The sequence below is a fragment of the Prionailurus viverrinus genome, chromosome F1 (genome assembly GCF_022837055.1).
Source record: "Prionailurus viverrinus isolate Anna chromosome F1, UM_Priviv_1.0, whole genome shotgun sequence".
NCBI classification, from domain to species: Eukaryota; Metazoa; Chordata; class Mammalia; order Carnivora; family Felidae; genus Prionailurus; species Prionailurus viverrinus.
This window is the reverse complement of record NC_062577.1, coordinates 38,587,533-38,603,945: the sequence shown is the minus strand read 5'-3', so window position 1 is coordinate 38,603,945 and position 16,413 is coordinate 38,587,533. Positions and strand designations below refer to the sequence as shown.

General features: G+C 50.4%; 1 protein-coding gene across 3 annotated transcripts in view; it reads right to left on the bottom strand.

Moving 5' to 3' along the window:
- LGR6 (leucine rich repeat containing G protein-coupled receptor 6) overlaps positions 1-16,413 on the bottom strand; it is a 121,530-nt gene that overhangs the window by 35,606 nt on the left and 69,511 nt on the right. For all 3 annotated transcript variants that reach the window (XM_047841001.1, XM_047841002.1, XM_047841003.1), the window contains exons 5-6: positions 9,134-9,349; positions 4,184-4,255 (exon numbers count right to left, since the gene is read on the bottom strand). In XM_047841001.1, coding sequence (XP_047696957.1) covers positions 4,184-4,255; positions 9,134-9,349 — 288 coding nt within the window. The remainder of the gene's footprint in view (positions 1-4,183; positions 4,256-9,133; positions 9,350-16,413) is intronic.

Sequence of the window (16,413 nt, the reverse complement as noted above, 5' to 3'; positions counted from 1 at the left end):
TCACCCCCATTTTCTAGCTGTGGAAACTGAGGCTCTCGAGAGGTCAGGTGACTTGGGCACGTCACATGCTGCTGGAGGAGCCAGCATCTGAATGCCAGTGTGCTGACTCAAGCCCAGTCCTTTTTCTACTCTAGGATCCTCCTGAGCTCTGGAAGAGCCGCCAGTGAAAACCTGCCTGGTTTTCCATTCCAGCTGAGGGCAGACCATCGGGCCCAGGACTGAGAGGTGGTCGGATACTCTCAGGACTAAGCTAGAGCAAAATCTGTTGGTGTGGCTGGTTTCAATGACATGGAGACAGGGGCGCACTTTGCAGCCACAGCAGCTATTGAGGTAAAAATATTCTGCAGAAGTACATCTCTGGGGCATCTGGCACCAAAGGAGGTTTTACATGGAATGCACGATTTTGTATTATAAGACAGAATTCTATAAATTCCTGCTTTGCCCTCCTCTCCTCCCAGACCTCAGTTGAATGCTGGTCCTGCTTTATAGAGGGAGCTAGAGCCAGTAGGTTTCTGTTCCACTGTGATCCCGGGCCCCCCTCCAACGGGGAAAGGTCCAGCCAGTACATGAACTCCAATAGCTCTGATGTGTTTTATGAGGTGATAACAGGGCCCAGATATCATAGTCCAGGCACGAGGGAGGTGAGGCACTGTTGTCCCCAGATCCATTCTAGGCCTCACTTCTTTGAATTCTAGCTAAGACGCAGACATCAATTTCCCAGATCTAGGAAGTGGGGGCAGTCCCCTTTGGTTGTAATTGCATTTGCAAGGCTTCCCCCCCCCCCCACCGCCCTCACCGCCTTTTATTTTATTGGTAGGTATAACTGGGGATTCCAGGATCATGATCTGATAGCACCTGAATAGCACCCTGTGGCCTCTGAGCACGAATTTGTAGGCACAGACCTAAGGGCATGAAGGCCTGGTTACACGTCCCTGGGACGCCAGGGGAGAACCTTCTCAGAATTCTTGCTGGTTACGCTTTCTCTTACTTGTCAACCTGGGAAGTCCTGTAATCAAGCTGCCCTCACAGGAGTTAGTGCTAAGTGGGGCAGCGTATTAGGGGGCAAGGGGTTTGGATGCCAGTAGCTTACCACTGCTTTTACAAACAAACTGTAGAAACATGGGCAACTCATCCCAAATCTCCAGACTTGGTCTGATCTGGAAAATCGAAGAAACAGCACTTCAAGGGTTCAGAGAGCTGGCTCGTCTCTGATTCTGAATTTCCCAGCAGCGGGACACCCTCATCGCGGGAGCAGAAAGGAGGTGGCGGGTGCAGGGCAGAGTTTTTCCTGTCTGCCTCCGGCTGGGGTTTCTTGACAAGGTCCGGGACAATGATGAAGGTATGAGGAGAAATGCCTGTACCTGGCCCCTCCTCCCCAGGTGGCATGACCGGGGGCTGCTCTCCCTCCTGAGAGAAGCCAGCAGACAGAGCCAAACCACAGCTTGGGCTGGGGTGGGGGGAGGAGGGGGGTTGATCTCCCCTCCGCTGCGGAGATGAGAGAAGTCTAAGTGGCAGAGATTTACAGGGCCCGAGGGAGAAATACCCTTCCAGTAAGACGCTCACATGAAAAGCTCCAAAGTAATAACTGAGGCTGCAAACTGTGCTAATTATGCAACAATTAAAAGGTTTGACTATCTTTCTCTCTCCTTTTATTCTCCCGGCCACTCCTCCCCCTTTCCACATCTGGGTGCCCCTGCAGGCTCCCCGGCAAATGCTGGGGCGGAGGAGGGATAGAGGATAAAGAACACACTTTCCCCCTTTTTAATTGGAGATCAAAAGTTGGAAGAAGAACTTATCCCTCAGGGGTGGGGAGAGAAGGGGTGTCGTTCAGACTGAGGCCCTCAGAAGAGGGGATGGGGATGAGAACGGAGTGTGGGGCAGGTTCCTAACACAGTTTCCCAGGCTCTGTATGAGACTTACACACATCATCTCATGTAACCCACATGTCAACCCCAGAGGATCAGTGTGATTAGTGGCATTATATTGCAGATCGGAAAACGAAGACTCATGAAGGCAAATGCCTTGACCAAGGTCACACAGCTGGCAGGACTGGCAAGGCTCCCCAGGCTGGCTGATGCTCCGAGCTGTAGACTTCGTCAATGAGGCTATTCTGCCTCCACAGTGTAAAGGCGGGAAATCTTTTCCTGTCTCTTGGCCTCGCCTGTCCCATCTGTCCAGTGGGTGCAGAGCCTGGGCTCTGTGTGACCGAGCCAAGCACTTTCCCAGACGAAAGGTACAGTGGGCACTTAGCGGCAGGATTGCTTTGTAATGAAGCCAGTACGAGCTGAGCCAAATGCCCTGCGCAGCCATCCAGTGGCTAATTGAGAAAGAATTAGGCAGTGTGCCCCAAAAGTGAAGAAATTGCTGCTAGGTGGCTTTTTAGAGGTGCCAACCCACACCCGGTATACATGTCGCCTCCCCACTGGATTTCCCAGCAGAACCAACAGCCCCCACACTCCAGGGCAGGTAACACTGGACTCCTTCCTGCCCTGCTGATGCCTGGTAGCTCAGCTTCCAAACACCGCCTCCAAAATTCTCGTGTCCCCCGAGGGAGGGTGGCTACGAGGGTGTGGGCCTTAAGAGGACAATGGCTCTCCCTTACATCTGGATCCCCCAAATGCCTAGCACCCACAGATGATTAAGGATAGCAGAGTATTAAACTAGGAACGTTCCACGGTATTTTCTCAGTTAACACATTCTAGATCTTGCTCTGTCCCTAAGTGAGGGAGTAACTCTGGGTACGCCACTTCCCTGGGCCTCAATTTTCTAGTATGTTGATGGAGCAGGCTAGAGTGTCCAGTCTGAACTGCCCAGCTGTCTCTGAAGGCTAGAGAAGAGAAGCACAGAGCCCAAGTCACGCACAGTGGCAGGGAGAGGTTCCAACTTTCCCGACCCCAGGCTGGGGGACATCCTCCCACATGCCACTCCTGGGCACTCAGTCAGCTGCAGGGGCGGGGGGTGGGGGGGTGGACACAGGGGGAGCTCGACCCAGCTCTGCCGTTTGTCGTGCTTCAGGCCGAGCCCCAGAGAGCAACCAGGCTCCTGGGTCTCCCGCCCACAGGAAAGACAAATGGAGCATTGGTCTTGGCCTCCCCCATTCCCTTCCCCTCCGCAACCACAAATGCAGACAGCTCGGGCCTCCTGGGCTAGATTTGCCAAACGGTTTTCCCCAAACCGTTGCTTTCCTCAGGTCGCAGCTTGTCTCCCAGCATTTTCTCCTGGGCTGCTTTGGATTCTTGAAAATCCCTCACCTCAGGAGCTCGGGTATGTGTTTGCGTGTTGGGGGAGGAGGGAGGAGGTGGAGAAGGGGAGGCAAAGGCACTGTGGCCATGACCCTGACACTGTGAGCCCTGCCCCAACCTCAGTGGCTCACGCCTGACCCGGGAGGTCCTCCTCTCCTGGGCGCTGCTGGCCTGTACCAGGTGACCGTGGCAGCCAGCTCCCTCATGGCAGCTGCGGGACCCCAGCTGGCATGGCCGGCGGACTTAGAGAGCCCAGCCAGTTGTTTGCTCAAATGGGGCCCACTCAGCCCACTCTGCGGGGGCTGGCGGGACGCCAGAGGAAATGATGGGAGGGTTTGGGTGCATTCTGACCTTAACCGAATTCCAGGATGATGATGTGTGAATAATATGGCTTTTTAAGCGGCAACAACTTGGGTGCTTTTTATAGTCAGGCCGGAGCGCTGAATGGGCCATCCCCCCATTAATCATTTAGCTAGTTAGATCCACTGGCAAACCGTACCGGCATGACTCCATGGTATTACCCTCCCTTCTGTCAGCAGCCTCCCTTAAACAGATGTCAAAACTGCCATCAAATCAGCCCCAGCCCCACCCCCAAGCCTTCCATTCCCCAGGCTTGATATCCTCATTCTTCTGGCTCTCCTATCTATCTAAAGTGTTCACTATTTCGATGGTCTCTGCTGGCAGAGATCCTGGATTCCCCCTCCGCGGGCCACCCTGAACTCCCGGAGGGCACATTCCCACCCACCTGCAGGAGGAAGGAATGCATTCTGTGTGACATCCTACGGAAAATGCCAGGGAGGGGCACGTGGGTGACCAGGCCTGGAGCCAGGCCCCAGCACCCCAGTCCCGCTGGCTTCTCCCTCCGCCAGCCTCCCCTCCCTCCTGCGGGCCTCCGGGCCTTCCTCACCAGGACAGAGGCCTACCACAGCCTGGGCACTCACAGCGTCTCCAGATTGCGCAGCCCCTCGAAGCTGTGGGTCCCCAGATGCTGGATGCGGTTGTTATGAAGATGCCTGTGTGGGAAGGAAAGGCACGTCAGAATGGGCGCCCACAGCATCGGGCGGGGGGTGGGGTGGGGGTGGAGAGCAGACGGTGGCTTAAGCAGCAAAGTGGAGGCAGAAGCATGGACAGAGTGACCCCAGTGGTCCAGCCCTTTATCTCCAGGGACAAAATGATTGGCCAAGACTGACTTCCGAAGTTACGATCTCCAAGGCTGGATTAACCATGGGCTACACGGTTTTAACTGCCTATTGAAGGAAAATGCAAGAGGAGTGCCCAAGGCCAAGGCTGAGGCAGGCTCCCACTAAGCTCTTGGAGAGAGGCCTGATGTCAGGAGGGCTCCAGTCTGAGGCTTCTTCTACGGTCCTGCTCCCCAGGACCCAGCCTGCCTGACTCAGTGGCCAGACGCGCTTATGGGAGCCAAGAGCAAACCACTGCAGACAACATATAATTAAAGGCTAAGCTTTCTGTTATAGCTGGAGAGGGCTGTAGACAGGCTCAGAGATGGGAGACTGGTGAGACCAGAGGAGTCAGGGAAGGCTTTACAGAGGTGGTGATCCAGAGCAGGGCCTTGAAGGATAGGTGATCTGGACAGGCAGAGGGAAGGACATTCCAGGCAGAGTTAACAGGGGGACAAAGGTGGGGAGGTAGAGATGAGCACGTGTGTCTGCGCAGGATGGTGAAGGGCTTGGCCAGAGTGCACACAGGTTGCCGAGATGTAAAAGATCCATTTGGAAGACACTTTCAAGGTAAATAGCGAATTGAAAATAAGTGACAGAATGTTCTTCTCCTAATTCCTAACGAAAGAAGCAAAAATAGCAAAGAGACCCCTGCCTCCAGCCCAAATATATAAGTAGCAACAAAGCAAAGACAGAGGCATAAGTTAATGCAAATAAACTGCACAAACTGAAGACCAAGGAAAACTCTGGAACTCCTAATAATCTCCCCCCTTTCTTCAGGAACTGAATTGGCAAGAAAACAAAACCCTGAGAATTTCCCTTAAAACCCCCCAATCTAAATAACGTTCTTTTCCCCTCCCTACTTCTGGCTTCCAGAGGAAACAGGTGAAACAGGGGAGTAAAATAAAGGCTCCAGGCTACTCACTGAATGGAGGAAATGACTTGAAGCCCAAGGGGATTCTTGGGTGGAGGGAGTGAACTCACACAGTTAATACACTCTGACTCTGCAGACAGAGCAGAGCCCGGGCTGTCTGACAAAGACTGGGCTCCCCCTTCAGAGCACACTCCCCCTGCTTCTACTACAGAAAAGCGGACGGAACCTCCTCTACCCACAATACTAGCCCACAAACTTTAGCTTGGAGGGGAGAACCTATGGGGCCCAAAGATGACAGACTGAGAACAACTTGACAGCTTTCTAGGCAGAGGCCAGAACAAAGGATTCACATGGCAATTATGGAGGTACCAGGGAGACCGATGGCGGGAAGAAGAGAGCACCCAAAAGCAGGTAAAGTTCCAAGCCAAGGAAAAACATATAACTAATAGAGGAGGGCAGAAGGAAATTTACCACAGTGGCCTCCTGCTACAAAACAATCTCCCAAAATAATATTTCAAAGGCGAAATTTTAAAAATGAAAGAGAAATGGCATCGTGGACGACAAAAACAAGCTGGGGACCCAAACTACATTATTAAAAAAAACTAGTCAAGAGATTTGAGCCAAGGAACAGGGTAAACACTGCTGAAAATTGAGTGGGTGTCAGAGAAAAAACTTGAGATAACCATGGCGAATGGTGGCTGAATGAGACAAAAAGGCTAAAACCGTAACGGATGGATGTAGGAGACATAAAGGTGATTCAACCACAGGGGTAATGGATGTCTCAGAGGGAGAGAATCCAAAAATGAGATGGGAGATATATTCAAACATATAATACAGAAGAAAAATTCTCTAAAGTGGAGAAAGCAGGGAATCTGCAGCTCAGAAGCATCCATTGTCTCAGGAAAATCAGATGCAGAGCATTCTACACTGTGACGTATTCGAATTAATTTATCAAAGTTAAAGAATTAAAAAGCCTTTTCAGGCAGAAAAAGGAAATCACTTAAAAGGGGAAGAAATCCCTCAGGCCTGCAAGGTGTTGTTCAAAACAAGAAAACCCCATCCAACATAGATGGATAGAGATGGGAGTCGAGAGAGTCATGGGTCCTGTATGCCTTCCCCATCCTTGTCCACCTGCACCACCAGGTTCCAAGGGGAGACAGACCCCTCCCATATGGAGTTTCTGATTTGATAGGGAAAACACAGCTCCATGCATCCTGGGAATACACTATCGGCCCTTTCCAAGGGGGTTTCATTTTCTCCGTTTCCTCCATGCCTGTATCCTGACTGTCACCAAACTCTTATCATTTCTTCTGCCTCCTGCTGAACTCTGGTCTCCATTTTCCAGGCCCTTCCACCTCCCCCAGCATCTCTGGTCTACACCATCTCAGCTTCCTAAATATCTGGCTCCAGGGTTCCAACTTGCTGTCCCAAATCATTCATTCAGCCCGGACATCCTGGACACCTCCAGCAGCCCAGGCTGGGGCAGACTGTTGGGGCTTATGGTTCAAATGAAGAGACAAGATTTGTACCACTGACACCCCTGCTGCCCGATTAAGCATTTTCCCGGGGTCTTGTCAGTGCTAGAGAGGTGATAGGAAGGAGCTGCATGTATATCAGAGCAGCCTGATACAAGCCCTGGGTTCAGGTTGAAGAGAAGCCCCTCCTCCTCCACCCCACTTATCTACTGACACCTCCAGCCAGACCCTTGGGCACCACTTGGGTTTAACCAAACTTTCTTACTTCCTATCACACGGTCTTCCTTATCTACCTCCTGGGTCTTTCTGTAGCTCGTCCCATAGTCCCTGGATAGCTTTCTCCAGCCTCCTTTCCCCTCTCAGGTGAGTTGGAGGCAGGACAAAGGGGTAATGCTTCTGGCCCTGTATCACGCAGAGGGACCAGCTGTCCTTCAGCTTTGCTCCTGCCCCAGTAGGTTTTCTTTCTTTAGTCTCTTGTCCTTCCTTTTGCCCAGCGGGGCCCTCACCCCTCCTGGATCTGCAGCAGGCCAACTGTTCCAATTCCCTGGTTCCCAACCAGACTTAGGAGTCATTTCTGATTTCCCTTCCTCCTGGTCTTGTACCCTCTGAAAATCTCTAAATCAGATTGATTTTTCCTTCAAAACATCCCTCCGTCGTGTCTTCCCTTCTGTTCCTTCTGCCACCTCCTTAAACTAGACTTTGGTTGATAAACGAGAGCTTCCTAACTGTCTCCCCGTTCCCATCCCTTTGAATCAGTCTTCCTAAAATACCTCCTTCTCATCTTTGCCTGAAAACCTTCAAGCTCTCCTTCCCCAGTGATGGACACAAGCCAAACCTCCTGCTCTGACACTGTGAGTCCCTCAACCCACCTTTCCAGCCTTTTCTCCAACACTCTGCACGAGGATCCTCTGCTCCCACCAGACTGGCCTATTCGCCGGCCACCAAACACCCCAACTTCCCCTCAGTGTCTTCACGACACTGCTTGGAACAATGTCATTGTCTTCACCGTCTCATTCTTCATCATCTTTCCAGGTCCAGGACCCACCCACCTTCCCCCTGAAGCCTTCCCTCTTACCCTCTACATTTGCTTTACCGCCCCAGTATTCCTACTTTGCATGGACCTATATCTATCATCAGCTATCTTGGCATGCATTACATCATTAGCTGTCTTTTTCCACATTTATTCTGCTGTTTCAACTAGAGTGTCAACCCCTCCCTGGAGGGCAGCAGCTGTTCTCATACTTCTTAGAATCGTCAGTGTCCACATAGGAGTTCTGAAAATGCCTGCTGCTGTTCATTTGTCTGGGACCCATCATGTGATCTTCATTTTCCCAGTCTTGTCTCTTGCAGACATCTGACCCCATTCCCTCAGGGTGTCACAGGGATGTCACCAAAACTAGAATCAGTCACCTTGTTCTGTTTGCCTTGTGTAAATACCCTCAGTGACTTCCAGAAGGAGAGATGGAATGGCCATCCTGATAGAAAAACATGATCCATGAGGATATTCATCTTGGTTCTCTAGTCTCCCAGGACAGAGAATTAGACAAACAAATTGGTGCCTGATTTTTCACCTTTCAAATGGATCTAAGCATCAACTGTTCTCTGATTTGGAAAATCACACCAGATTTTCAAGAGTAGGGGAGTCAAGGTTGCCATTTTAGCAGCAGCATCACTAACACATATGTTCCCTAGCAATTAGTGTGTAACCCAAAGCAATTACACATGACCTCCAAACCCTTAGTAATTACCCTATGAACTTACCAATCACTCATAGCAATTAGCTGGGAACTAATTTGCACTCTAAAGTTCTCACTGGGGAGGCAGAGGTAACCCCAGTCCCCAATTCCTGCCAGGGATACTATCTCCCAGGTAATTACCCTGATGGGGTGTTGGTGTCTAATTACAAGTGATGGCATTTCTCTGGTTCTCCAGGCCTGGGAACTGAGATGAATTTATCCTATCCTGGTGCCAAAGCATCAGACTGCACCATCTGATTGTTGAATATGGTAGAAATCATTTAAGAGATTCTTGACTTGTAGTCCAATTAGCTTGGTATAGTTATTATATTTGCATAGTGAGAAACAAATAGGTTAATTTCTGCTTTCTGATGATGGTGTAAGAGCACTTCTACTCTCTACTGTCATTTGAGCTCTACTGTCATTTGGCCTCATGATAATCCCCATGGGGTCAACAGGGGATGATCATCCTCATTTTATAAAGGGGAAACTGAGGCCAGACGGTTCAGTAACATGTAGAGAAGAGCAAAGCAATCCAGGCTTCCAACCCAACTCTGGAGTAAACATGCAGCCCCCAGCAGGACCCCTCCCCCCACCACCCCAGAGTGGGAGGCAGAGCAGCACTCACAGCACCACAAGGCTGGTGAGGTTCTGGAAGGCGTAGTCAGGGATGTGGCTGATGCGGTTGAGGGCCAGGGTCATGGCCTGTAGGGCAGGGAGGTTGTTGAGGGCCCTGACAGGGATCTCGGTGAGTGCATTGTCGTCCAGCCACAGGTGGCGGAGGGAGGACAGCCCTTCAAAGCTCCTTTCCGGGACCAGGGAGATGAGGTTGGCATCTAGGCGCCTGGTGGAAGAGAGGATGGAGAAGATCAATCCAGGGCAAGACACAGACCAAGGTTTGGGACTGGGCCAAGCTGGGCCAGCCAGGACCCCAACAGGCCTTTGAAGTACCCTAGGACTAAAGCTGCGACTTGGCCACCACTTATCCTATACCCCACCTGTTCAAGCTCCCATATTTTGCCTCCATTCCAACCCAGAATTCTTGATTCTTTATGCCATATGTTCCTATTTATGATACCAACTCTTCCTCTCAGACCCAATGTTGAACCCATAGCCCATCTGTGGATAACTAGTATTTCCCTCATACCCTCAGGCTTTTAAATTGATGGCCTAGCTCCCCTGCTTTGGGTGTGCCACTCTTCTTCCCACCCCTGTCCGGTTCAAGGTCATAGAGTGGGGATGCTCCCGACATTTGCAGAGGGAAATTTTCTCCCTCTGGACCTAAGCAAAGAAAATGCCTCCCCAAAGACACTTGCCACTCCCTGTCACCCAACCCTAGTATCGTTTGCTCCTTGTCTCTTCAAGGACCCAGTGGTTAGATGAAGCTCCTGACAAGGTCCTGGGGCTTCTTGCTCAGGTGATTACCTATGGGAGGTCCCTATATAATACAGTTGAAGTCCTTGATATGCTACTTTTCAGAACAGGTAAATAGATGGTGGTGATCCTGTCTGTGCAAAACCAGAGATTCCTAGGTTTCATGAGGACTTCTAATGTAAATTCTAAAAGATCTAGAAGTTCAGCCCAGCAAGGCAAGCTCATCTTAGCTTTTTACAGGTGTATCCCATCTGTGATGTCCTTTATCAATATGCTACTGTCTTCTGCCTCCTGGTCTCTTGGGCTGAAATCAGATCACCCTGGGTGGTTGGTCCCATGGGGACCAGACAAGCTGGCCTGTGACCATTGGTCTACTCCTAGACTTTTCTATCTTGAAGGGAGGCTTTGTCTTGAGGCATGGTTCTCCCACACGGTATATGGCACCTAAGTCACTGAAACCCAGCCTTTGTCCACAAAGGCGCTAACACTCCCTAATCCTGAACCTAAAGGACAATGGATATGACTGGAGTTCAGGGTGTGCAGAGGAAGGTCCAGAAGTGCTTCTATCTCTTCCATAAGCCATTTTACCAGTGCTCTTCTTGCCAAACATCTTAAGCACCACTTGGAGACACTCCTGGCTTACCATCAAGGGGAATGGTGGACAGGTCAATGCTGGAACCTTAGATGGAAAAGCAAACTGACTGAGATAGTCCTTGAAAGCTGTGATTAGGAAAGACCTCCCACCTACACGAAACCTCACCTGATGGGATCAAAAACCCTTCAGTAGGTGCCCTCTACTGGCAAGGCATGTCACTCCAGATATAGTCTATACCAATGGTGGTCACTATACCCTTAATGGTCTGACTGACTGGAAGCTTATGAAAATACAGACTCCTAAGCCCCCCCCCCCCCCAGGGTAGTCTAGTTCAGAAGGTCTGGGGTGGGGCCTAGGAATCTGTTTCTAAAGAACACCCTAGATGCTTCTTCCCACAGACAAATTTGGGAAACATTGGATAAGTATCAGCTGCCGAGAAGACAGTGTCCCTGTGCTTCCTTATGTAGCTTGCAATCCAGTGGGAAAGTCAGCCATATTCAGAGTGCAGTGATACGGGGGAAGCACAGGTGTGTGGGCCTCAGGAAGAGCCTCCCGGACAAAGTGATGTTTACATGCAGACCTGGTGGCCAAGGAGGAACCGGTCAGGGGAGGAGATGGGGAAAAGAATTCCAAGCAGAGCAAAGACATATGGGAAATTGAGGGTGCAGCGTTGTAGGAGACTGAAAGTGGTCAGGTAGGGCCACAGGAGGGGAGAGAGGGGAAACAGGAGAGAAAAGTGTAAGGTGGAGCTAGCCGGGTGGGCGGAGCCAGAGCTTGCTGGGCCCTGTGAGCAATGCTATGTTCAGGGAAACAGGGAGCCACTGAAGGGTTTAAAGCGAAGGAAGAATGGCCAGATTTCTGTTTCAGAGAGATTCCTCTGTTGACCTTGTTGGTATAGGAGAAGGGCCATATTGGAGGCCGGAAGACAGGCAAAGAGATAGTTGCTTTACACAACCTCCTGGTCCAGAAAGGGATAGCCATACCCATAAAGCTTGAGAAGTAAATTTTGCCCCTCTGGTATTCAGTCCCAAAAAGTGTCCTCTCCTGATGGTGACCCCTGTTGCTCCTGACTCGGGAGAGTACGCTGCTGGCCTGGCAGGCTCCCTGTCACAACAAAATCATCCAGCAATTCCAGGGGTCTTCTTAGCACCCCGTCAGAATGCCACTGCCCTACTTACTTCCTCTCAGTGAGGGCAGCATCTTGGCCCCAGCTTTCTCAGAGACCACAGACAGACAGCCAAGCCCTGAATCTTAGAACTACACAGGCAGAGTGACTATTGAGAGAGCCTTAAGAAAAGATAAGATTCAGACAAGGAGAGGTAGAAAGCAGGGTATCATGAGTGAAGGCCTCAAAGCAGGACAACACAGGGCCAATGTGGATGGGGGAAGTGGGCACAGATTTCAGACATCCTTAGGAAGTCAAATCAATAAGGCCCAACAACCCACTGGATATAGGGGACCAGGACAGCTAGGGCATGGCTTGTCAGACAGGCCTGTGTCCTGCTCTCTGCAACTGCTTACCTAAAGGGTAAAACAGACCCAGGAGGCCTGAATCCCCAAGGTGGGGGTGTTCCCTCTCTCTCTAAAGCCTTGGGCTGGGAGCAATCCTATAGTGACAAGTGTGACACCAATAGCAACCGATGCTTCTGCTTACTGAGACCTTGTCATATGCCAGGTGCAAGTGTGTGATCTGTGTTCTTGTAGCAATTCCACGATGTAGGTCTGATTAGCCCCATTTTACAGAGAGATGAAGTCACCCAGGGTCCCTTAGCTAGTGAGCCACAGAGCTGGGGTTCCAACCCAGGTTGTCTGGTGCCGAAAGCCATGTGCCTCACCGCTGTGTGATGCTGGTACCGGGGGGCATGAGGAGGGTGGGAACCTGCTGCTCTATTTGACAAAGCCTGAGAATCAGGGCAGAGGCCATGACGGAGCCCCTGGTAGACAATGGCCCCGGGTATATGGACACAGGGAAGGTGCTATGGGGCAGACAGAAAGTGGCGCTGGGGCAGGGCAGGGGGAAAACCGTCTCTTACCCTGTGGCTTTGGCGGCATTTGGAAGCTACTTCTCATGCATATGCATATGTGTGAGTACACACGTGTGCCCATGCATGCACATGTGCACACTTTCACATGTAACCTATGGCCCTGATTACTCCACCTCTTGCATTTTGTGCAACCCAGAGGCAGGAGGGTCCCAGAGGGGTCACTTCTACCAGGCTGGGCCAAGCACAAGCCTGGCTCAGGATAATACTTCCCCAGGAAAGGGCTGGGCTGGATGAACCCCCGGGGCCCCTTTCTGCTCTATTGGAGAGAATGCCTCTCCCAGCTGGGCTTGTAGATCTCTTGGAGCGGGGTGGTGGAGCATGTTAGAAGGAAGGTGCCTGAAACCCTGCTCCTGATACCTGGGGACAGGGACGTGCCAGAGAGGGAAATCAAGCAAACTGACAAATGAAGAAGGTGGGATGAACACGTGGAAGAAATCAGTCAGATCTGAATTTGTGTTTAGGGTGAGCAGAATCCAGGCACGTCGCTCAGGCCAAGGTAGGCTTGGGCTGGGATGTGGACCCAGCATAGCGTTGCTGGATTTAGCAAATAAAAAGACATGTTGCCCATTTAAATTTGGATTTCAGACAAATAACACATAATTTTGAGGATAAGTATGTCCCATGCAATATGTGGGTTGGAGCCCAGGTAAACCCAAATTTCAGATACACAGGAATAACTTAAAAAAATTTTTTTAATGTTTATTTATTTATTTTGAGGGAGACAGAGACAATGTGAGCAGGAGAGAAGTAGAGAGAGAGGGAGAGAGAGAGAGAGAGGGAGAGTCCCAAGCAGATTTTCTCTCCCCAACACGGGGCTTGAACTCACGAAATAGTGAGATCATGACCTGAGCCGAAACTGAGAGTCAGATGCTTAACTGAGTCACCGAAGCACACCCACAAGGAATAACTTTTTAAAATTAGTAAGTCCCATGCAATATTCCTATTTTATGTGGCGACTCTAACCCAGGGGCTCTGGTGAGCAGGAAGCAAGTGTGAGCTTAGCCATCAGATCTAGTCACAAAGCCCCTCTCTTAACACTTTTGGGTTGCTTTCTTCAGCTATTTAGGTTGACTACCTGCTCATCTCAGTGACTGAGGTTAAATGCAGACAAAACGCCCCATTTGAGGTCTGCTACCCAGAATTACCTTTCCTTCTAACAAGGAGGCTATCCACAGGGGCCCTGGGGACCCAAGGGAGAAACTGGGAATTTGGCAATTATGGATCCTCCTGGTGGGTTTGGCTGTGTGGACAGAGCACCCCCTTTGAGGTGGGCTTCCTGAGGAGCCCAGAGTGGAGTGGGGGAGGCAGCAGGGAAGAAAATGGAGCAGTACTGGCTTCTATTTTCCTCCTTCTCCTCTTATGGGACATACCCTCCCTCCCTCAGGGACCTCTGAACTTTGGGGAGCCCCCAAGAAGTCCCTTCCACTCTCTCCCTGTATCTGAAATTCAGGTTTACCTGGGCTCCAACCCACATATTACATGAGACATACTTATCCTGAAAGTTATTTGTTATTTATCAGAAATCCAAATTTAAATGGTCAACGTGTCTTTTTATTTGCTAAATCCAGCAACACTATGCTGGGTCCACATCCCAGCCCAAGCCTACCTTGGCCTGAGTGATGTGCCTGGACTTCCAGCTCACCCTAAACATAAATTCAGATCTGGCAGGATGGGTGCTGTCTGAGGAAGCTGCCTGACCCCCCTGAGTCAGGGTTCAGGCTGTCCTGAGGTCCCTCTAGGGCAAGTGGGCCAGGCTCCCGTGCATCTGGGTGGGAGACAAAGGAACCTGTAAGCAACCAGCAGAATTCTCCATTTGGGACTAATGGACCTTTTTGAGCTGTTCCCCATCCGCAGGTGGGAGGGCCAATCCAGACGGACTCTGGTTTGGCAGGAAGAAAAGAGCAATTATACCAATTAAGCTCTGGAATAAAATCAACAACCCCCAACAGCCCTTCTCTTTCTCCCACGTGGGCCTAGCCTGCTTGACTGATTCCTGACTATAATTCTCACCTGCGGCAGTAGGGCAGATTCGCTGGGACCTCACAGGCCAGTTTGGGCGTGCTTGGGCTCTGCAGAAACAATTTAACCTTTCTAGGGCTTATCACACTCCCCCGACCCAGAGCTGAGGCTGAGGCAGGCAAGGGGGCAGGAAAAGCTTAAGTGAAGGTTGGGGGCCCTTCCCTCCAAGTCCCAAGGAGCAGGTGGTCTGAAAGTCACCTGGCCATAGGACATTCCAGAGAGCTGGCGACTTGGGGGCCTGGTCTTGTTGGACTAAAAGGAGATAAAGACCTAACAGGAAGCAAGTAGCAACAGAAGATATTTGGGTTAGACAGCAAGAAGTTGCTCACTGACAGTGACCCAGAAGGACAATAGTGTAAACTCAGAACCACATTATATCAGCCTAAAGGAGCCTGGCAGCCTCACTCATTTTATATAAGGAACCTGAAGCCCAGAGAGATAAAGAGAAATGCCCGAAGGGAGTAGCAGGGCTGGGACTCAAACTCAGACTTCTTTCTGAGAAGTCTTTCTCAGAGTTCTTTTTGAGAAAGAACTCAAACTTCTTTCTACTTCTTTCCATCAGCCTGGCTTCCCTAAAAGGATAGGATGACAGAAAGACACACACCTCTCTCAGCTGCAGGAAGCATATTTATATCTGGAAACCAAAGTCCCTTACAGCCCATAGGGCGTTAGATTGACCTAATGGATTCTTTCTGGAATTTCCTTCTTTAATCCATCTTATTTCCTACCAGATCTTAGTCAAATACAAGACTAGAGGGACAGATTCAGGGCTCCTAGTGGACCACCAGCTGATCCACAGATGTCACCAGGTATTCATTTAAAAGGGATCATGAATGTGAAGTTCCGAGCTCAGGGCCTGTCACATAGTACCTGCTCCCTGAACACAGGCTGGCTTTGAATCTAAAGGTAAGCATGTCCCAGGGGAGGATCAAGAGGCCAGCAGGGAGAAGAAAGCAAGGGTCTTTCTGTTCTATTACACTCAGGTCATGCGTGACTTGAGTCCTTTCTCCAGGCTGGAGCCATGTGATATGAGAGGCTATGGTGATTATAGGACAAGATCCTTAGGAGCAAAGAGAATCTAGAAACCAGGATCCATGAAGATAGATGGGCTTGAAGTGGGCTCCACAAGGCTGGGGACATTCAGGGAAGACTATTGTTTCTCATCTATCTAGACAGAATCTGTGTTTCTAGGGCCCCTTCCGTGATGTGGTCCCCCATCCTAAGAAAGTATCCACAGCCCATCTTAGGCTCTGGAGTATCCCTTTACTTTGTCAGCCCATCAGGTTTTTGCAGAGAAGGAAAGGAGGGCCAAGGTGCCATTTCAGAAGTTCAGAGACAGCTTTCATCCTGTGACTGGCTCACTGAGTTTGGTGGTGCTTCTCTGCCCCAACTCTCACTCCTACCTAGCTACTTGCTTCTCTGCTTGAAGCTGTTCACAATGCAGGCCTTCCCCAGTAGGATGGGCTTGTGATTTACAGAGATAGACACAAAATGAGAATGGAAAACCCTTATTCAAAAATGATTAAGAATTTCAAGATGGTGGGGCGCCTGGGTGGTTCAGTAGGTTGAACATCCAACTCTTGATTTTGGCTCAGATCCTGGTCTCATGGTTCATGAGATGGAGCCCCATGTCCGGCTCTGTAATGACAGCCCAGACCTTGGTTGGGATTCTCTCTCTCCCCCTCTTTCTCTCTCTACCCTCTCTCAAAATAAATAAACATTTTTTAAAAAGAGAGAATTTCAAGATGGCAACAGCAGAGCACTAAATCTTTTGAGCCAAAGTCCTGAATAACTGCACAGGCCACATGCCCACGAAGCCAGTATTGCTCCTGAGCTCAGAAACCCTCAAAAGCTGTGGGCCAGACCTTCTGTTCT